General features: G+C 45.3%; 2 protein-coding genes across 7 annotated transcripts in view; one reads left to right on the forward strand and one right to left on the reverse strand.

Moving 5' to 3' along the window:
• The window catches only part of Cnn3 (calponin 3), a 30,427-nt gene extending 28,188 nt beyond the window's left edge, over window positions 1-2,239 (forward strand). For both annotated transcript variants that reach the window (XM_031375322.1, XM_031375323.1), the window contains exon 7: window positions 1,128-2,239. In XM_031375322.1, coding sequence (XP_031231182.1) covers window positions 1,128-1,472 — 345 coding nt within the window. In that variant the 3' untranslated portion in view covers window positions 1,473-2,239. The remainder of the gene's footprint in view (window positions 1-1,127) is intronic.
• A 762-nt stretch (window positions 2,240-3,001) lies between these two features.
• Slc44a3 (solute carrier family 44 member 3) overlaps window positions 3,002-22,314 on the reverse strand; it is a 78,872-nt gene continuing 59,559 nt past the window's right edge. For all 5 annotated transcript variants that reach the window (XM_031375321.1, XM_031375320.1, XM_031375318.1 and 2 more), the window contains 3 exons: window positions 8,293-8,430; window positions 4,768-5,004; window positions 3,002-3,722 (listed from right to left, as the gene is read on the reverse strand). In XM_031375321.1, the coding sequence (XP_031231181.1) occupies window positions 3,618-3,722; window positions 4,768-5,004; window positions 8,293-8,430 (480 nt within the window). In that variant the 3' untranslated portion in view covers window positions 3,002-3,617. The remainder of the gene's footprint in view (window positions 3,723-4,767; window positions 5,005-8,292; window positions 8,431-22,314) is intronic.

Consider the following 22,314-nt stretch of genomic DNA (forward strand, 5'->3'; position numbering starts at 1 on the left):
GGGGGGTGGGGGGGAGTAAAGTCGATTATCTGGTGACTCGTTTGATCCCTGGAACCCAGGAAGATGGAAGGAGAGAGCTGACTCTACAAAGTTGCGCCTTAGCTGTCACATAGGCACCATGGCCCCTGGACCCGTGTCTGTCTAGTGCCCTCTCCACGCCTCCCTGCCCCACCCCCACACACAAATAGTAAAAAACAATGAGATAGCAATAACTATTTGAAAGCAGCCAGGATTTTATATCTAAAAATAGTGAGGCTGAGTTTTGGTAGGCCTTCCTGTTTTCCTGGGGACATCTGTCGTTCCGCTGTGTGGAGTGCACTCTGTCACCTGCAGTTGATTCTCTTAGCTGCCACTCATGCTTGCCGTTTCCCTCACTCACATCTAAAGTGTGTGCTTGACATCAGTGGGCACTGAGGTGTGAGTTACACACTGTGAAAGGGAAAAAGGAGCGGGTCTGAAGGGGCAGAGGGCTCTTTGTGCCAGCCTCTTGAGAAGAGTCAGTCGCTGAGATCTGCTCAGCATGGTTCTTGTTAAAGGCATGTATGCTTTTTTAAAATTGGAGACCTGGATGGTCATTAATAGACCATGTTCACCAGTAACTCAACAATGTGTGTAAAAAAAAATGTAGACTTATCTGATTTTTATGTGTATGGTTATTTTGCCTGTATGTATGTGTGTGAACCTTGGAAGTCCGGAATGGATGGGATGCCCTGAATGAAACTGAGTTACAGTATAGGCGCTGGGAACTGCCCCCGGGTCCTCTGTGGCCAGTGCTCTTAACCACAGAGCTGTTGTCCCCAGCCCTAGGCTTGGTTTTCCTCTGTCCTTCACGTAGTAGACTGTCGTCGTATTGCTTCTGTATTACATACAGGAAGTTAAACTCAAGCTGAGTTAATTTGTCTGATATCATATAGTGATCTTACAGTGGGGCCTGACTCAGCTCAGCAGTCAAGAGTCAGCAAATCCTGTCATAAAAACGAGTAGTGCAAGAATAGTTTGGTAAGTTAGGGCCACATCAGAACCAATAGAAAGTTGTCATGTTAACACATTCTGTCATTTAGACAATGTTAAGACGCATAGATCTTAGCTGTTATCTGACCTTGTATACTGTTGTGCTCTAATACCAGGCTGGGATGTTAGCGCCGGGTACCAGAAGAGACATCTATGACCAGAAGCTGACACTACAGCCAGTGGACAACTCCACCATTTCTCTACAAATGGGCACCAACAAAGTTGCTTCCCAGAAGGGAATGAGTGTGTATGGGCTTGGGCGGCAAGTGTATGACCCCAAGTACTGTGCCGCCCCCACAGAACCTGTCATTCACAATGGGAGCCAGGGCACGGGAACCAATGGGTCGGAAATCAGTGATAGCGATTATCAGGCAGAATACCCGGATGAGTATCATGGCGAGTACCCAGATGACTACCCTCGAGAGTACCAGTATGGCGATGACCAGGGCATTGATTATTAGAGTCACACACAGGAGCGCAGTATTTAGTCCGTTGTTTATCCAGTGAGACCTAAGCTAGCCTTGAATAATTCTTATCTCGTCTTCCTAAAACACTATTATGCTTATTGTACCTTTAAAGAATGCCTTACGTACATTCCTTTCTCCTTTCTCTGCCTCCTCCCTAAATAGCTGCCTTCTAGTGCTGTAGCCAGGGAACCCTACAGCATAGCCAGTAACTCGAGTCCCTACGGAGTGGAAAGGACGGAACGCTTCGAGAGGACAGCCAGCTCTTTCAGTGAAGATCTATGCATTTTTTTTACACTTACACATAAACTGGTATTTTCAAACTATAGGAAACTATTTTTTCTTTTTTACAGTTTAGTATGTATCTGGCTTGTACATGGAAGACTAAAAAGTTGATTTGCTAAATGTGGTCTTTGCCAACTAAAATCTAAGCTGCAGATTTAGAACCTGACATGTGGATGTTTTTCTGCAGTTATTGTCTGCTAAGTTTTAAATAAAGTCATGATCAGTGTGCATTTGTGATTACATGTGTACTCATTCTTTTCCCAAGCTGACAAGGTCTCTCCCGAGTGGCGCTTCTAAAAGCGTGCATACAGAAATGGCCGCAGACGTGCAGGTTTGGGCGGTGTGCCTGCAGACTTCATTTGTGCCAATGTATTACTGTAGAATCGCTCTGTTTCCTTCAACTGTATTTATTGCTGCATTTCTCAGCATAAACTTATCCCGTTGTATTTTTTATAAATAAATATTTTTTTTTGAACACTCACATGAACCACAGGCTGGTTATTTTCTGGCTCTCTTCTACATAGGCAGAGTAAGGTCAGAAAGCAAAGGCCTTGTTCCGTAGGCACTATGGGAAGGCATTCTAACAGTATTTAATTCATACACCATGGCACTCATTGGAGACTGAGTCTAAGCTAGGCGTGACAACACCAGTAATCCCAGCACTGGGGAGGCTGAAGCAGGAGGACTTCTGTGAGTTTGAGGCGATCTTGGGCTACAGAGACCTTGTTTTAACGCTACAAAAACAAAACAACCAGAAGAAGAAGAAAAATGCCCATTGCCCATAGTAAAAGTGGCAGCCAAGATTTACCTGGTCCCTGTTTTTATTGTAACTTGGCTGCCCTGGGTTTATCTGAAATTCAGTCTGGAATTCTCTTAAGCGAGACCGGAATCTTTAAAAGGACTATCAGACAAGTCTCATTTGGGGCAGGAGTTGGTTGAGCAACACCTTTCTGTAATGTTTGCTGATGTGTGAAACTCGCCTGTTTGCAGCCTGGCCCCTCATCCTGGCCCGCATGTGCCAGCTCTGTACCTTCCCTTACCTCGCTAAGTCTAAGAGCTGCAACTTGGAATGCTGATAGCCTCTCTTAGCATGTCTCCAGGCTAGGAAAATAAGAGAAACTCCTGCCCTGCATAAGAGCAATACCCTAGATTTGTTAGATTTTGGCTAACAAAATCCTCCCTTTAAAAAAAAAAAACAAAACCAAAAACCATAAACTGATTAATGACCTCACAAACTCAGGTGAGGTTTACATTTTTATTTATTTTTTGGTGGGGTAGGGAAGGTGCAGGGTTGGGGGTTGTGCACACGTGGCAGTACACATGTGGAGGTCTGAGGACAACTTACAGGAATTGGTTCTCCTTTACCACGTGGGTCTAGGGTATTAATCCAGTCCCTCAGACTGGCAACAGCTGCCTTTATCCAGTGAACCAACCTTTCTTCCTTGCTTTCCCTTCCCCTTCCCCTTCCCTTCCCCTTCTCTTTCCCCTTCCTTCCTTCCTCCCTTCCTCCCTCCCTCTCCCTTTCTCTCCCTCCCTCTCCTTCCTTCCTTCTTTCCTTCCTTCCTTCCTTCCTTCTTTTCTTTCTTTGTGATCTCTATGTAACATTCAGGCTAGCTTTTAACTCCTGAGTGTGTAACTCAGGCTAGTCTTACACTGGTGGTCTTTGTGCTTCAGCCTCCTCCAGTTTTGAATTACAGATGTGTGTCCCTGTGCCCAGCCATATCGTGCCTTTTAAAGCAATGCGTATTAACATAGTTTAAACATTTTTTGTGCTCTAGTTCATGTGACAACAGCTGTAGACTTTGTCACGGCGTCACAGGTGGTCGAAGTTCTCCAAGTGCAAATGTCTCTTGGTCCCTATCTCACGATGGGCCGGAGTTCTGTCCCCTCTTCATTTGGTAAAGAGTCCTTGTGTCCTTGAGACCTGGCATTGTTAAAGTTGTTGGTCCGTTTTATAAAACTCTGAAAAACAAACAAACAAAGGTCCCCAGTGATGTGCCTGCAGCGAAGAGAACCGTTTATTAGAGGCTGGCCAAGGCCTACAGGTTTAGGGGGGTTGAATTTTTAAAGTTTTCCAAGTGTATTGAAAATGTGTGCATAGTAAGGTAGATTTCAAAGCAGGTTTTTAACTGGAAGTTTACAAGTCAAGGAGAGTAGACCAAGTTAGCTCGAATACAACCATCACAGTACATAAAGATGGGCAGATATCCTATCTTATGTTCTATGAATGGAGGTCATATTCACATTTATTCATTCATAGGAAGTGTTGAAATCTAGTACCTGCCGAAATGACAGTGCTTTCGAATGTTTAAGGCCAAAAGAGCTTAACACTTAATTTTTATGGCAACAAAATGAAAGAAAATTACTAGAATATCACCTGACACCCCCTCCCCTGCCAAGACAGCCGAAGAGGAGTGTTGAAATGTGTCCTGTCTGCGGAGGATAAGGCAAATGGTGAGCAATTTATTGTGTGTTGCAAAAAGCTGTTGGAAACGACCGCCTGCTAGATACAGATACAAGCGGCCTTGCTGAGCATACGTCTTGTTAGCAAGGGGCCCAAGGGCTGTAGATCTGTCAGTATTGGCACAAGAGGTGAACCGTCTGCCGAGCAGTGTGCTCTGCCCAAAGCTTTGTGAGCATGCTTGGAAATGCAAGATGCTTTACATCAATATGAACTCTCCCAGATTATCCAAGAGGCCAGGTCAAGCTGTTAGTGTCAAAACGACGTACCAGCTACTGCCGTGTCCACCAGTATGCTTCAGTGGGAGAGCCTAACGCTCCATTTTATTCTCACCTCTGGAGAGGGGGTTTCTGTAGGGAAGTGGTTCAGCTTCTGAAAGCTGAGCTCCCCCTCCCCTAAGGTAGAAGTAAAAACTCCTGCAGTCCTCTGGACCGGAAATGAGGCTGGGTGTGTCTCCTCCCTCGTGTGTGAGTCTTCAACACTAGTGGGGGTGTTGTGGGGGGAGGGAGGATGGAGATTACAACAGGTAATGAAAAGTTTGCTTACCAAAAACCGTGGGTCCATAAAGTACGGTTTCTCCGCCGAGCCGTCATTTGTTTCCAGGTCCACAGCAAAGCACAGGAAAAGTATATCCAGCACAGTTTCAAACACGGATAGGAAACTGTGAGCCACAACGTAGGCAAAAAAGGCAACCAGCAGCAGAGGGATGGCCCACACCTGGAGTGCGCGGCTGTAGTTAAACGCCATCAGGCCTCCGAAAACGCTGAAGCACACCACCAGCGCCTGCGAGAGGGGGTTGTTGGAAACTTTTATAAATAGGGTCGGTGGGCCTTTGACCAAAGGGTTTGGGGTCCCCCCCCCCCCAGTTACAAGTAATGCTATTATGGTGTGTGTCCTAGAGAGAATTTGACAGGATGAAATGGAAGAAAAAAAAGAGAAACTGATGGAAGAAAAAAAATAGCCCACTTAAGAGCCAGAGTGAAGGTAGACATGTACTTTTTCTGTAAATGTCATAATGCCTCAAAACTTTCATTGTACTCCTCACCACAATATGCAAAGCCACCGGGATCCTCCCTTTAGACGTATGTGCGCATGCGTGCGTGAGTGCACGTGGTATACATAATCCTGTGGCTGTGGTGCGCCACGTGGCGGCCAGAATCCGAAGTCAGATGCCTTCCTTGATTGCACTCCACCTTATTTTTTGAGCTGGGGTCTCATAGAACCTGAAGCTCATCGGTTTGTCTAGGCTGGCCAGCGACCTCCAGAGATTCTCCTATCTCCACCACCCCCACCTCCTAGCACTAGAATTAGACTCGTAACATGACAGCCATCTTTTATGTAGTGCTGGTCCTCGTGCACAGACACTTTACCAACTGAGTGTCAGGAGCTTAAAAGCTTTCTCCCTCCCCCTCCTCCTTCCCCCTCCTCCCTCTCTTGTGTTTGTTTGTTTATGTTGGTTTTTGTTTCTTTGAGACAGGGTTTCTCTGTGTAGCCCTGGCTGTCCTGGAACTCTGTAGACCCGCTGGCCTCAAACTGAGATCCACCTGCCTCTGCCTCCCAAGTGCTAGATTTAAAGCATGTGCCAACATGCCCATCTTCTTCTGGTTTTTTGTTTTTTCTTTCTCCAATTTTATAGTGCAAGCAATTGAATAGGGGGATTATTAATTTCCTAAGTGATTGGCTTTACCCTCTGGGCACTAAAGTGGAAAGACTTCCCTGTGCTAGTATACAAGATAATTGGATTCTCCCAAGCTTTTGTGACATGTAATTACTATATTTCCAAGAACACACAGGGCATGATATACTCAATTCCTTAAGAGATGTGACAGAGTCCACCTGGGCCCCCCTTTCCTCCAGGGTGCCTGTAAACATGAATATGAAATTTTGAATGCTATTTCTTTCAGAAGCCTAGAGTCACTGATTATCCCATACATTTTGAAAGGTCACTAGGCATGATATGCTTATGGGAAAATCTAAGAAATCCACATTTAAAGTGAAATAGAAATATAACTATGTTAAGAATTGTGAAGACTGCATCCAAAAAATATTTTTGGAACCAGAAAATGCATCACTCACAATTCTACTAAGGTCATAGCATTACCCAATCGCATGAAGCCATACCTTATTTGGCTGTTTTGAAAGCGTAATTATATTGTGCTTCTGTTACTGTTGTCACATGAAGCATCTCTGGGACCAGGTGAGCCTTAAATGTATGTGTAATGAGCACACACACCTGTGAGATCCAAGCATGTCCTAACTTGCTTGAAGTCAACTATGACAGTCATGAACCAGACTGCATGCAGAAGCCCAGAATCCTCAATGGGGCACAGTCACCTTATATGGTATTACCCAGGTCAGAGCTGGTGACTAAGATCTTGCTCACTTGTGGGCATTGCTTGAAAACTAGTATTTATGGCAGAGAGGGAGGAATGGTTGAAAGAGCAGAGAGTGTTTAGCTGTGAATACAGAAGACGCGGTGGGAAGGATCAGAGTGAAGACGCTAAACAGCAGCACCTGAGTAGAAGAGTGAGCGAGCCAGCTCAGCACGTCAGAACGCTTGCTGCACTTGCAGGCGACATAGGGCCTGACTCCAGGACCCAAATCAGACTGCTCACAGCAGCCAGTTCCACGGGGCTCCTGGTATTAGCTCCATGCACATAATAAACATAAACATAGACACATACATAGGCTAGATAGATGATGGATGGATGAATGAATGGATAGACAGATGATAGGTGGGCGGGGGAGAGGTTTCCTTTCCAATTTCTGAGATTTCCATCTCACTAGTTTATATATACTATAAATTTCTTTCTTTCTAAGGTAACACATATATGCCTCAAAGACTGGATGGTTCAGTGCATAAACATGCATCAGTGAAAGAGGGATCAAGACTAACTAAGCCATGCAGAACTGGGCCCAGAAGATGAATATTTCATAGAAACAGGTATAGCATGTAGTACAGCATAGAGAATCTCATTTGAGCCACGACCAGTCAGACTGGTGTATCACTTTCATCAACATTATGTCTGTTAACCCTACAACCCAGGAGAGGCACAGGTTACATTCATTTTATTTTAATTGTAGTACTGGAACGTGACCCCAGTGGCCTCATACAAGGGACGCCTTGGAGGTCTCCTCTGGTCTACATCATAACCTAGCACTTTTTTTTTTTTTTTTTTTTACTTTTTATTCTGGAGACAAGGTGTCATTAATTTGTCCAGGCTAGCCTTGAACTCAATTCTATAGACTAGGCTAGCCTTGGCCTTGAGCACTTCCTAGCGTAGCCTCAGGGTATAGCGCGTGGCACAGCTTAGAAAGGATTACAGACCTGTATCACAAGACCCTGACGTTCAAAGTTTCCAAGCTATGTCCTTTACACCACAAGATTCTGGAGCATTTACTGCACAAAGCATTTTAAAAAGATGGTCAGGTAACTTCAGAAATACAATTAGCTTCATTCAGATGGCTCAAACTCCTTTTCTTTTCTTTTCTTTTCTTTTCTTTTCTTTTCTTTTCTTTTTTCGTTTTGAGACACGGTCTTGCTATGTGGCTCCAGTTATCCTGGAACTCATTCTGTAGACCAGGCTGGCCTCAAACTCAGAGATCCACCTGTCTCTGCCTCCTGAGTGCTGGGATTAAAGGCATATGCCCTGAGTGGTTTTCAGATACCATTTTATAGACTTACTGCCTTTAAATAAGGTACAAATTAATCAAATTAATGCTATGCTACCTTTTAGGCCCAAGACCCAATGCACAAAGCTCACTCTTTCTGAGGTTAGTAGCCACCTCATTTTAGACAAAATCAGGGATCAAAATTATGGAGTTGGTCAGAGGCCAGAAAGATAGACTGAGATTAAAGTAGTGACTGTAGGGACTGTGGGACCCTGGAAACAGGAAACCTTAGTTTCATCTGTAAAACAGGAGGCCTCACAGGATTGGGGGACTGAATAAGGGGTGAGGCATGGCAGCTACTCCAGAGCAACAAACACGGATCCCCTTTCAAGTCAGCGTCCATATTGGTTAATTTGTTGACTTCCAGGTTCTGGTATTTATTTAGTCAAGACATCTCACCTTTCCCAGGAAAATGACAAGGTTTCCAAAGCAGTTAACAGACGTGAGATGACTTGAATTCTTGGCTATGATGCTGTGCGCGTCTTTTGCTGATGTACAAAAGTCCGTCCCATTAATGGCAGCTGCGGTGTACGCATCCTAGAACAGAAGGCAGCGGTTATGAATGCGATGGTTCATGTCATTTTAAGGCAACAGAGTGACAGTACAGAGTATGTGACTGTAAACCTAGTGTCTCCACCCAAAACAAACAAGCTGGACAATAATCCATTTCTGATCATAGTCAAATATATTTCCATACTGTTGAGAAATTGGAAAAGGACCTCAGGCTGAATGTCCCACCACACACATGGAAAGAATGAGTAGGTATAAGTAATTTTTTAATACACAGCAGAGTTGGAGGGCAGGAAAAGGAGTTCAGGTACTAAAAAGAGAGCAGACCCTAGTGACTTAAGAGCCAAACCCAAGGCTGCAGCTGGTGGTATGGCATTAGCGAGGGCTTCTGGGATTGGGATCCCCTGGGCTTGAGAGATAGTGTTGGTTGTTTCTAGAGAATTGCATTTCCTGTACAAATTAGGATTCATAATTTGAAGTCAACCAGCCACTTGGGAGAGCACTTAAAAGATAACCTAACATGTGCCCAAGATAGTTGAAATATCTGGGGTCTGGGCAAGAACAAGATAAAAATCATTCCACTAGGGCTGGTGGATCCCCACAACAACTGCATTGACAGAAGTGGGCTCCCCAGAGCAGGACAGAGCCAGGAAGATCTGTAACAAACAGAACTCTGCCCTGAGACAGTGGGCAAGATGGCTGAGAGGCATGCTAAAGGCGCTAAGGAGATGAGATACTGCCAGAGGGAACAACAGGATGGTGTGAAAAAAGAAGAGCCAGGGCTGGTGAGATGGCTCAGTGGGTAAAAGCACCGACTGCTCTTCCTAGGGTCTTGAGTTCAAATCCCAGCAACCACATGGTGGCTCACAACCATCTGTGATAAGATCTGATGCCCTCTTTTGGTGTGTCAGAAGACAGCAACAGTGTACTTATTTATAATAATAAATAAATCTTTAGGCTGGAACAAGCAGGGACTGAGTGAGCGGGGTTGACCAGAGTGAGCGCAGGTCCTAAAAGTCAATTCCCAACAACCAGATGAAGGCTCACAACTATCTGTACAGCTATAGTGTACTCATATACATAAAACAAACAAATAAATCAATCTTTTTTAAAACAGAAAGAAAAAGGAAGAGACAGAAAAACTGTATAGAAAAAAAAACAAAACACAGTTTAAAGATTATATATTTGACTTTTGCTCCTAAGTAAGCACTTGATGTTGTTGCATGGCTTCTAAAAATTTCAATTTTTAGTAACTCAGTTTTATAGTTTTATATGTGTTTTATATATGTGCAGGAAGGTACACTTTGAATTTAGTCAGGAACTCAAAAAAGTGAAATGCATCTACTGGCTATTTAAAATGTTCAGTTGTAAATATATAGTGAATGCCTTAATTTCAGGATTTTAAATACTTTAAGATTAGATTTCCAAAAAATAAGATTTCTAAGTCAAAGTGTGTGTGTGTGTGTGTGTGTGTGTGTGTGTGTGTTTAGAATGGCAGATTTGTATTTTTTTTGTTTTAGTTTGTTTGAGACAGGAGCTCACACAGTACAGACTGGTCTCAAACTTACTCTATGGTCAAATATGACCAGATTCTCTTGCATCTCCATCTCAAATGCTGAGCTTTTGGGCTTGGAAAGCCACACAGAGTTTATGTGGTGTTGGGAACTGAATTCAGACCTTCTCACATGGGAGGCCAGCACTCTACTGACTGAATTCTACACTCAGCTCAGACTCATTCTTTCAAAGACTGGAAAGCAAGATTAAGGGCACTTTCCCAAAGCCCCCTGATGAGTCAGTAAGACAAAGAATCTTTTCTTTAAACTTCAACTGTCTGGATTTCACATTTCATCAGTTTTCATTAGGCCAAAACTCAATTTAAAAGCACAGTGGTTCCAGGAAGCACGGGCCCTGGAGGCCAGCTGTCTTTGGGCTCAAATCCTGGCCCTTCCACTGGGCATGGGCTGGTGACCAGCCTGTCAGCTCCTTTTCCGTATCCACGTGGGGACAGAGCACCTACTGATGCGAGGTTTAAGGACACAGGCCTGAGGAGTCCAGCGTCTGGCAATAAGTACCTGAAGGCTGAAGGCTCACATAGCTAGAGCTCTTCAAAGATAGCATCATTTACCACCAGGAGCACGGATCAGCTTCTTAAGCCCCTGGGGGGCACGGGAAAGACCTGTGTTGTCTTCATCTTCACAGGAATTCAGAAGTGGCCTACTATGTGTCTCGGACCATATCCCGGTGCCCAGTGTGATTGTCATCTCTGCTTCCTCTCTTTAGTCAAGTTCTAATCCAACCCCACGGGCCCAACACTTTCCCTTTCTACTGATTCCTAGTGGACATCCTATTAGCATTTTGTCTAAACTCTGCCCCACAGTTACAGCCCCACAGTTATAGCCAGGTATTCTCCTCCCCAGTTACCCAGCAGCAGCCAGGTGTGCCTGGCTCCCTATAAAAGAGGCTGCCTGCCCCCTCTTCTCTCTCTTGCTCTGGTCTTCCTGCTCCCGCTCTCTCCCCACTCTCTACGTTCTCTTGGCTGTCCTCTATTTCTCTACTCTCTCAGCATGGGCTGGCCAAGGCACCTCTTCCCCCATACCTCATCATCCACCAAAACATATCCCCCTTCTCTTTATCTTTTTATAAACACATCACATCCCAGAGTTGTATGGGGAAGGGTAGGTTGGTTTTTGTTTTGTTTATGCTTTTTTTTTTTTTTTGAGGGAGGATTTTCTCCCTGAAACTACTGCCTCACAGTCAATTTGGTGCCATCCATCACTCACGAGCAACAAAAATAGATTTTGTTCCTCCGCTAAGATGATTAAAAGTTAAATGGTACATTTTCATGCATGTGTCAAATTCCACAACTTTCCAGGAGGCTCATAACTATTTATCTTTTCTTTAACATCTCACGGCCCACTGAAAGAGAACACTAAAACCACACTGACAGGGAAATTATATATGCCTTCCTGAAGTGACTACGGTAATAGCATTTTACCGTGAGAGCCCACCCTCCCTGCCACATCGAGACCTAGATTAAGAACTGGTTGAATGAGGGGTGGGGGCAAGCATTGCCCGAAACACAGTGTATAAACTGAGTATCCTGTCGTTTCAGTGTTAGTGGTCCACACTTAGGCTGTGTATAAGTTGTTTCTTTGGCAGCCATCTGGAGGACGGACTCCGCTCAGCTGTCATCAGTGTGCGCATGCGTCAGAGCTGAAAGCTTCGGGGCCATGTGCTAAGGCAGCTACAGAGGTTGACTGTGTGGAAAGAGGGTCTTGTGATGAAGGCTAGAGAGCAAGCACAATGTGTTGCTCATGCAGACGATTAGGGAAGGAACCACCCTCCCCCATGGCTAACCTTTTAGCAAGGAAAAGAGGGCAATGGTTAAACCGCTCTAAGTTGATGACCATGTTAAATTCACGGGGTGAATTTGAAATAGGGTCTCCTATTCAATCTGTTCTCAGACTTATCCACAGCTACGTACGACGGCTTTGAACTTCTGATCTCTTGTCTTCACCTCCCAAGTACAGAGATTACTAGCATTGTCCGGCTGGGTAAAGCACTCTACCAACTGAGCTACATCTCTAGCCCAGGTCACTGGATTTAAGATTTACTTTCTTTTTCACATTTTTTTTGTTTGTTTTTGTTTTTGTTTTTTGTTTTTTCGAGACAGGGTTTCTCTGTATAGCTCTGGCTGTCCTGGAACTTACTTTGCAGACCAGACTGGCCTCGACTCAGAAGTCTGCTCACCTCTGCCTCCTAAGTGCTGAGGTTAAAGGCGTGCGCCACCACCGCCCAGCCAAGATTTACTTTCTATGCTGTTCTTTAGAAAGGAAAAGGAGAAGCATGTAAAATGAGGGCAGGAGAAGATCACAGGGAAAATTTGTTTTCTGAGGCCTAAAGCGTCCAGTTTTATTCTAAGTTTTCTCAATCACTTAAGATATAACAAAGGTAGTAATTCTCAGTCTGTGGGTGGGGGTTGCCTTTACAGTGAGGACGTGTCAAACGACTCTTTCACTGGGGTCCCATATCGGATATTCTGCATATCAGATATTTATGTTACAATTCATAACAGTAGCAAAATCACACTTATGAAGTAGCAACAAAGACAAAGATTATGAAGTAGCCACAAAGGAATAAACATTTTATGGTTGGGGGCCAGCACCACATGAAGAACTGTATTAAAAGGTCACAGTATTAGGACGGTTGAGAGCCAATGCTGTAGGAGGGATAAGCCGGGAATTATTGCTGAAAACCGTCATAACAGAACTCTACAAGGCTTTCATTCCCACACCAGCCATAATGCCCACAGGGCTCCGCTGCACTTAGGGTCAGTGTGGTGTGACCCTACATCCACCGAGTGCACCGGCGAAGTAGCAGTGACAAACCAGAGTCCCAAAGTCAAGAACCTCTCCTCTGAGCACAAATGCCAGGACCAGGAACTGCGATTCTTTCCAGACGCTCTGGCTCCCGAACCCCACCCTACACCCACACCAGATGTCCTATGGTATGTCCCAACACACAATCCCGAAGGGAGCTTCCCATCTCATGTCTGTGTCCTTTAAATGTTTTCTTCTGTAGAAGTTGCAGGTATGCAGCTTCTATGTGGAAGGAAATACTGACACAAACATTTACTCAGTACATACTGTGTTCCACATTCTAGACACTTCCTGAATGGGCTGAGTCATTTGATCCTCTTAGCCCCCAAGCCAGTAAGGTAGCTCAGAGCACCCAAGCATAAAATGGCTAGATGCCATGCCGAGTCACCCACGTGAAACTGATGTCGCCTCACTCCTGGACCTCTGCCTCACCCAGGTCCAGCTGAAGAAAAATAGTTCCATTGATGTATGTTTTGGGCATTCCCTTTGAGATGTCAGTGTGGTGTGTGGTGTGAGATCTTTATGACCTGGCAGGACCGTTTTGTGAAGAAGGCTGAGGTTGCTGCTTAACTCCTAAAGCCTGCAGAGTCACCTCTGCCGGGCCTTGCTCTTCTCATGAACCCCGTTTTGGGCTTTATAAAAAAGACATCTGCTGACTTGAAAGTTTTGCGTCAAAGACTATCACGGTTTGCTTGGAGAGATGGCTCAGCAGCTATGGGTGCTTGCTATGGCCGTGTGAGGACCTTGGTTCAAAATTTCAGAACCCACAAAAACAGCGGAGTGAAGGGGCTGGAGAGAGGCCTCAGTGGTTAAGAGCATTTACTGGCCTCATTGAGAGAAGATACATCTAGCCCTCACGAGACCTGAGGCCCTAGGGAGTAGGGAGGCCTGGTGGGGTGGGGGTGAGGTGAGGACGTTCTCTTGGAGACTAGGGAGGAGGAATGGGATGAGGGACAGTCAGAGAGCAGCAGACCAGGAGGGGGATAACAACTGGACTGTAAAAAAAAAAAAAAAGATTAAATAATAATACTAATAATCAATAATAACAGCAACAATAAAAAGAGCATTTACTGTCCTTACAGAGGACCTGAGTTTGGTCCCTGGCATGGACCTGCCATCCCACAACCCTCTGTAATTCCAGGTGCAGGGATCTGATGCTCTCTTCTGACCTCTGCAGGCCCTAGACATGCATGTGGTACACATACATATACACAGGCAAACATTCAGACACATAAACAAAATAAATAACTCTTTAAATAAGAAAAGCTGATGGTGGTCACACAGTTCAGCCATCCCAGTGTGGGAGAAAGCGGCAGAGACAGGAGGCTCACTGGATCTTCCTGGGTACCAGACAGCGCCAGATTCAGTAAGTGACCTTGTCCTGGAGGGGGATGATAGAGAGTGGTATAGCAGGATACCTAGTGTCCTTCTCAGGCCTCTATGAGTATATATATATGTGTGTGTGTACCCATACATACATACATACACATGTATACACACATACCCATGCACACACACATGCATATATGCACACATGTGCACATGTGTTTACGAAGTGATTCACAGTGGACCAGGCACCTTCTTCTGATCACATAACTTGGCCTTAACTCAGTAAAATAATCACTGTAGGCATTATTATTCCCATTTAATAAAATTTTTAATCATCATGTTATTAGGTAACAGAAAAAGTTAGATTAACTCTTTATTTTGAGAGAGTTCTCCAAGAATATTAATACATAGAGGGGTTTTTCCCTCCCTCATTAAATCAAAACTGAAGCTTGCCCAGCCTGGCCCTTAGTCCTCTGTCCCCTGAGAGCATCCATCTGTCCTCCCCACAAACCGAAATGGCAGTGTCTTTTGATGGCAGAGCTGTGAACCTGAGCTGCTGTTGACTCTTCAAAAAAGTAAATAGAGTTCTTCTCCATAGAGAAGGGAAGGGATTCGCCCCAAAGCCCTGCCATGAATAGCTGGCTTTATTTCTGGAATGGCTTCTCAGTTCTGATTTTATTCACTCAAAATAAAGTAAGAACTCCTAAAACAAACTCGAGTAACTAATACACCCCAGACCTCAGAGAAGCACAGGGGTGGCTGAGTCCACACACATCCAGACAGCCTTCTGAGGCTCCTAGAAAAACTTGCAGGAACTAGTCCAAGCCAGTTTCATCTCTGATTTTTATCACAAACACATGGAGAGGAAGTCAAGGCACCCGACAAACTCGCCCCGGCCTTCCAGGGCCTGGCTTTTACCAGCCCCGTCAAGAATTCACTGTTTACCAGGCTGCAAACCACCACCAAAGAGACTGTGAGAGGGGAAGCTTGCCAGCCCCGTCCTCTTCAGGGGTCCTGCCAGGAGGGAGGGGTGAGGAGGGGAGGGGAGGGGAGGGGAGGGGAGGGATGGGGAGGCTGAGAATTACCCCTGCCAAGAAAGCCAGAAGCAGGGCAATACAGTCTTGTTTGCTTTTCTGAAATTTATTTGCTTTTAGGCTTAATTTTTAGAATGGCCTTAACTCATTCCTTCCAAGCTCATCATTGGGGGGAAAAAAAATTAAGCATCACAGAGACAGAGAAGAAAGGAAAGCACTGATCGGTCTCAAGCAGCCCCTGGTGAAGGACGCCACCTCCTTTGCTTCCCCACATTCCTTGGCAAATATGCACAGTAGAAAGGACAGGCAGGCACACGGACAAGCCCAGAGCCAATAGAACTGATTTCTACAAGGTTTTTCAATGAAAGTACAAATGTTGTCAAGTAAAGAAAGTGACGATCAACCCCCCCACTGAAAGGGTATTTCAATTTCTCACAAATACTTTCACACATGAGAATTAGCTTTCTAAAACCCCTTTTCTATTAACTTATTTAAATTTTATTTATTATTAGTTTGTGTGTGCGGGCGCATGCGTGTAGACAAGTCCTAAGGCATGTGTGTGGAGGTCCAAAGACAACACATGGTAGTCAGTTCTCACTTCCCACTGTTGGTTCCAGGAATGGAACTCAGGCCACCAGACTTGTGAGAAGCAAGAAGTGCTACATAGTGAGACCTTGTCTGGAACAAACAAACAGACTAACCTTGTGGTGGCACATGAGTTTTGTAGTCACAGCCTTTGGAAGGCAGAGCCAGGTAGGTCCCTGTGGCTCATTGCCTAGCCAGCTTAGCCTACCTGGTGGGTTCCAGGCCACTGCAAGACCCTGTCTCAAAGGTGGACACAGAAGGTTGTCGTCCTCTGGTCTCACATGCTGTGCACACATGTGCAGTCACACCTTCAACACACATGAATTAAACCAACATGAAAACTGTTGTGTTTAAATAATATATTTTTAGGCCTGTTAATTTTGAGAGTTTGGGACAGGGGTCGGTTCCCTAGAACTGGAGCTACAGACCATTGTGAGCCACGGTGTGTGCTGGTGCCCCAACCCGGGTCCTCTGGAAGAGCAGTCAGTGCCCTTAACCACTGAGCCACCTGTCCAGCCCCATACAAACTGTTAGGAGGGTTAAAAGATTTGTTTTCCTTAGCATTGTATTTTAACTTTAGGGAATGTTGACTGTGACAGTTCTCTTTCAACTTCATAGTTTTCACTCTTGTCCCATCTCTGCCAGGGTCACAAACACCTAGGACCTCTTAGATGAGAGCCTCCACTTCTGACCTGAGCCGGCACAGCCCCACATCTGCCGTCTCCAACACCCACGCTGTGGTCTTCTCCTCCTGCACTATTCTGCAGAACCCCACAGTCCCTCTGTCAAGATGCCTTTCCTGAGCCCTAGTCTGTCTGCAGGGATATTTGTTGAATAGAGAAATAGAGATGGCTTGGGCAAAGATTACCTTCCAAATAATATTCCTTCATGCTAAACCTGAATTTGACTGTCTGGCATGTTTGTTTCTTTAGTAGATATTAGGGTTAAAAGGTCAAGGGTTGGTAGGATGGCTCAGTGGATAGAGCACTTCCAAACAGGCTTGACAACCTGAGTTTGATTCCTGGGGCACACATATGGAATAAGAGAACCAATTCCCACCCTGACTGCTAGGCTTGTGCTGTGGCATGTATGCACCTCTCTAAACAAACAAACAAACAAACAAACAAATAAATAAACGTGATAATAAATTTAAAGACATCTTCCGACATCCTCGGGGGAGGGGGTATGTGTGTGTCAAATTCTACTGAGAAAAAAAAAACCACTGTCAGTAGGCTGTGGCCAGGGAGATATGGCCAAGGTTGGACATAATCAAGGAGCAGACAGTGCGTACTGTGAGAGAGTATTCAACTTCCCTCAGATCCAGGACAAGCTGAATCAGACGAGCTCATCTTGCTGCACTTGACCCTTGGCTGACCTAGGAAAGCTCTGTGCCCTGCGATGGATGCGGCTCTGTGACTCCGAGTGGCTGGACAGGTCCAGGAATCAGGGCTATGGAGGCGGTTACCGTCACCCAGTGTCCTCCTCTGTACGGAATGATGGCAGTCATCCATCTCATTTGACCTGCTCCTAGTCAGTGCAGGAAACGAGCGTGTCGGAAAGGAGGCCTGCTCTTTCGTAAGGACCAGTTAACTGTGGGAGTGTGAGGTGGGATGTAGAGGGGTGGGAAAGCTGGCACGGCTGCTGGGCTCAGGCTTGATTAGAAGCCCTGACAGAACGGGCTGGCCCCTGGCTAATGGAACCATCCTTTACCACCTCCTCATCATCATCACTGACAAGGAACTCAGGCTAGTGGGTATCATACAGATGACCACACAGTCCTGCTGTCACCATCATTCTGGTGTGAAGCTCCTCAGCCTCCCAGCCTCAGTTTCCTCACTTGTATAGTGTGACTGACAGCTACCTAATACTCAGAGTCCCCAAGAGGGTAAATTTAGATGATGTGTGCAAAATGTTTAGCTCTGATGTAAATACATATAGTGTTCATGTATGAAACTTTATATATACATATACACATACATATATATAAACATATATACACATAAACATCTCTTTATATATGTGTATATATATACTATAATATATGTACATATATATACACATACATATATATAAAGAGATGTTTACGCTAGGACTTGTTTTATTATTCCACTTCCATAGACACCATGGTAGTCATAGATGTTTGGTCCTTTACTTAACACTGGAGAGGTTTGGTCTTATGCTGTGTATTGTAATGTTAAGTGCAGGCCCCCAAGATCTGGTTGCCCCAGAAAGTCTGTGTGTGAACCCCACTTGACACTATGTGACCTTGCCCCCAAGTTATTTCTAATTGGTAAATAAAGGTGCCAACAGCCAATAGCTGGACAGAAGAGACATAGGTAGGTTTTAGGGTTCCTGGGCCTGGTGTGGGGAGGTAGTGGGAGGGGTCAAGAGAGAATCATGAGAGAGAAAAGAGGAGGAGTTGGAGGAGGAGAAGCCGGCATGTGTTAGAGAGTCAAGAAAACATGGCCCTGAGGGTTGGCCAACTGAAGTTAAGAGCAGCCCAAATGAAGCACAGTAAGTAAGAACTCGGGGTTATCTATATGACAGGAGATTCCAATAGCCTAGAGGTTAGATATCCGGCCAGCTCTTGTGATGTTTAAGGCTTATTGTAAATATAAAGGTTGTGTGTGTGTTTTATCTGGGAACTAAATGGTCATAGGCTGGGTAGAAACCCTGGGTTGGGATTAAAACTTTCCACAACACAACCCAAAGCATCTCCAATTTGTACCTGAGAACTGAGGAAGTGGCTTGAGTGAGATGAGGATGGATGTGGGAACAGGGTGTGTGTTCCCGGTGCCATATGTTTAAGGGGAGATGGTTCTAAGTCAGGTGTCTACCCATCCAGGAACACACTGAGGATTGACAAGCATCTGGCAAGGCCACAGCTGACTGCTAGGTTGCAGGACAAGGGCCAACAGATAGAACCCCGGTTCTGCTCTGTACCATTGCTTGGCTAACCTTGCAGGAAATTTTTTATAGTGGCTGGATTGGAGTTGTAGATAGAGCTCAGCAGTTAAGAGCACTGGATGTTCTTGCAGAGGGCCAGGTCTGGTTCCCAGCACCACATGGTAACTCACAACCATCTGTATCTAGTTCCAGGCAATCAGATGCCTTCTTCTGGCTTCCGGAACACCTGATACATGCATGGTGTAGACATGTATTTTGGGCAGAACACACACATAGAATAAAAATAAATAGATCTCAAGCAAACAAACAAAAAAGAAAGGTGGATTTACAGAATCAACTAACCAGGGCTCTGAGGGGAGTAACAATCAGGTAGCCTGCATGGGTCCAACCTAGGTCCTCTGCGTATGTATTATGATCATGTAGTTTGGTATTCCTGTGTAGATTCTTTGGACATATGTCTTTTCAAATCCTTTGCCCATTTGAAAAATTGTTATGTGGTCTGTTGTAGTTGAGCTGAAGTTCTTTATACATTGATAATTTTAGTCCTTTATCACATGTGACTTGTACAATATTTTCCCAGTCAAAAAATGGGTCTTTGACTCTGTGGATCACTGCAGATTGTTTCTTAGGATTTGCAGTTCTTGAGTTTAAGGTAGACCCTTCCCTTCCCTTCCCTCCCCTTCCCTTCCCTCCCCTTCCCTTCCCTTCCCTTCCCTTCTCTTCCCTTCCCTTCCCTTCCCTTCCCTTTCATATGAGCCATTGAGGCCAAATCCAATGCCTTCCTCACCCTTCCTGTGTTTTCTTCAAGGCTTTTTTTTTTTAAAGTCATTTTTAAAAATTTTAATCTACTTTAATGTATATGGGTGCTTGGCTTACACATAAGTGCTCTATACATGTGCACTGCCAGAAGAGGACCGAAGAGGCTCTAGATCTGGAATGACAGGTAGTTATGAGCATAAAGGTCCTCGGAATCAAACTGGTTTCAATTCATCATGAGTTGGCGCTTGACTGCTACCCAGCGAGAGTCATCTGCAGGTAGATTCCCAGACTTCTCAAGAGTGTTTGTTGGTGGTGCTGGTGAGATAGCTCAGCGGTTAAGAGCACTGACTGCTCTTCCGAAGGTCCTGAGTTCGCATCCCAGCAACCACCTGGTGGCTCACAACCACCTGTAATGAGATCTGACACCCTCTTCTGGTGCAGTCTGAAGACTGCTGCAATAAATTTTGCCAGAACGAGCAGGGCTGGCGCAAGTGGGGCCGGCAGAGGTCCTGAGATCAACAGCAGCCACACACATGATAGCTCACAGCCATCTGTACAGCTACAGTGTACTCATACACATAAAATAAATAAAAATAAATCTTAAAAAAGGAGAGAACACAAGACATATACTTATAAAAAAAAATGTTCGTTGGGAAGCCTGTCCTCTCTATGACTTTCCATGATATTAATTGATGTTCCTAGCCATATATGAGACAATTTCTTTCTAGCTCCTCTATTCTGTTGCAAAAGACTACATATCTAGCTAACATGTACCTTCGTTTTAGGCCAGCACTGTAGCATCTTAATTATGATGCCTGTTTGTCTGACATCCTTGTTTGTATGTTTTCTTTCTGAACCCCCAACACCTGGCTGCTGGTCTTCTCACTTCAACGTACCCCCTCCACCGGTACATCTCCTCCGTAAGCTGTTCTCCTGACATTCCGTCCTAGATAAGGGCAGCTCTTTTGAGCTAGTGCTTTTTTTTTTTTTTTTCCCCACGCTTTACAAACTCCCAGCCATTCTTTGAAAGTGAAATTGTTATACAAAGGCAGCATGGACCCAGGGCCGATGTTGAGACCACATGAGCCTCACGGTCGTCCTTCAGGCCACTGACTGGAAGGTCTGCTTGGCTCAAGCTCCCTGATACAGACTAGAATAGGGCACTCATGAAACTAGCTGCCTCTTGTTCCTTGGGCCTCCCCACCTTTCTCTACTGTTCCTTTTATGGTGAGAAATGTGGTATGGCAAACACCGCAAGATTACCCTTCTTTCTCTCCGTTCACTCTGGGATGCACCCTAATGGAGTCACTTAGGGCGGCTGTCTCATTCCTCAGTAATCTCGCTAAGACTCTCTTTACCCCACCCCTATGCCAACGGAAGCACCCCGTAGAAGGCAAATGGAGTGGTTAGATAAAACCACAACGGCTGTCAAAGGCTGCATCCCAACCGCCAAAGCCTTGAGAGACTTCCTAGCCCTACACACTTAAGACATCTAATGGGACTAAATTTATCCACACCACTCCCCTGCCTACTTTCCAGAGGACCTGTTTCCCCAGTGTCTAGAGCAGAGGTTCTCAACCTGTGGGTTCTCAACCTGTGAACGACCTTTCACAGGAGGTCACCTCCAAGGCTCACTAAGAGCACTCAGATACTCACATTACTATTCACGACAGTAGCAACATTACAGTTAGGAAGTGGTGGTGAAAATAATTTTGTGGTTGGGGGGGTTCCCCGCAAACATGAACTGTATTAAAAGGGCCACAGCGTTGGGAAGGTTGAGAATCCTTGCTCTAGAGAGATGAGTCTCTGAGCGGAAGGGCTGCCTGCAGTCTCTGCCAGGTGCTTGTATGTTACCCAGTCTCCTTCGCCTGCGAGTACCCCCTTCTCTCCTCCCTGCAGGACTCAGACTCTACGCATCCCACTGAGGTCCTAAGAGTGGAGTGATGGTGTAGTACAATCAATTTAAGTTTATCCTCAACTCGCTTACATAAGAAATGAGACTCGTCGGGCACGCCTTTAATCCCAGCACTTGGGAGGCAGAGACAGGCGGATTTCTGAGTTTGAGGCCAGCCTGGTCTACAGAGTGAGTTCCAGGACAGCCAGGGCTACACAGAGAAACCCTGTCTTGAAAAACCAAAAAAGAAAAAAGAAAAAAAAAGAAAAAGAAAGAAATGAGACTCAACTATGGTTGTTTTATTTGGTTTTGACAATTACTAGGGGATAACCCCTAATCTACTCTTTTAACTGCTGAACTGGCTACCTGTAACCCTCCTGCTTGACCCTGCCTGCCTCTCATAACCACACCTCTCTGCCCACCTCCTGCTATTTGCCACACCTCGCTCCTGGTTCCAGTTACATCGGAAGTCCCACCTCCAGAGACCGAATAAGGAGCTGCCGATTGGGCCGGCATGCTGATGAACTTGGGGGAGGGGTTTTGCCTCACCTATTCTACCTGTTGGCTTGTAACAAAGAGATTCATTAAATGGAAGATGACTGGGTGATCACATCTCCTGTTGTCTAATTTTTAAGGTGCCTTCCACGTGGGTAAGATATAATTATGACTAGCCAATTTCCCCCTGACACCATATTCCAGAAAACCCTTTCCTATGGTTGCCGCTGGCCGGCAACAGCGACCTCCCCTCATGATGGCTTCCTCCTCTCATCTCTCATTCTCCCTCCTTCGACTCCTTGCCAAAAACCTGTGGAGACTTCCTGGAGACCACAGCTGCTGGAGGGGAGGAGGAAGCCATCATGAGGCAAGATGGTCCATGAGCACATGGCTGGGAGAAACATCAAGTATCTGGGATAGCAACAGCTGGGGAGGTAGCCAGACCAGCAGTTAGGAGAGTGGATTAGGAGTGACCTCTCAGTAATCGTCAAACCCAGATAGAATAACAATGGTCTGAATCTGATTTCTT

This window comes from Mastomys coucha, unplaced genomic scaffold (assembly GCF_008632895.1).
Source record: "Mastomys coucha isolate ucsf_1 unplaced genomic scaffold, UCSF_Mcou_1 pScaffold16, whole genome shotgun sequence".
Classification (NCBI taxonomy): domain Eukaryota; kingdom Metazoa; phylum Chordata; class Mammalia; order Rodentia; family Muridae; genus Mastomys; species Mastomys coucha.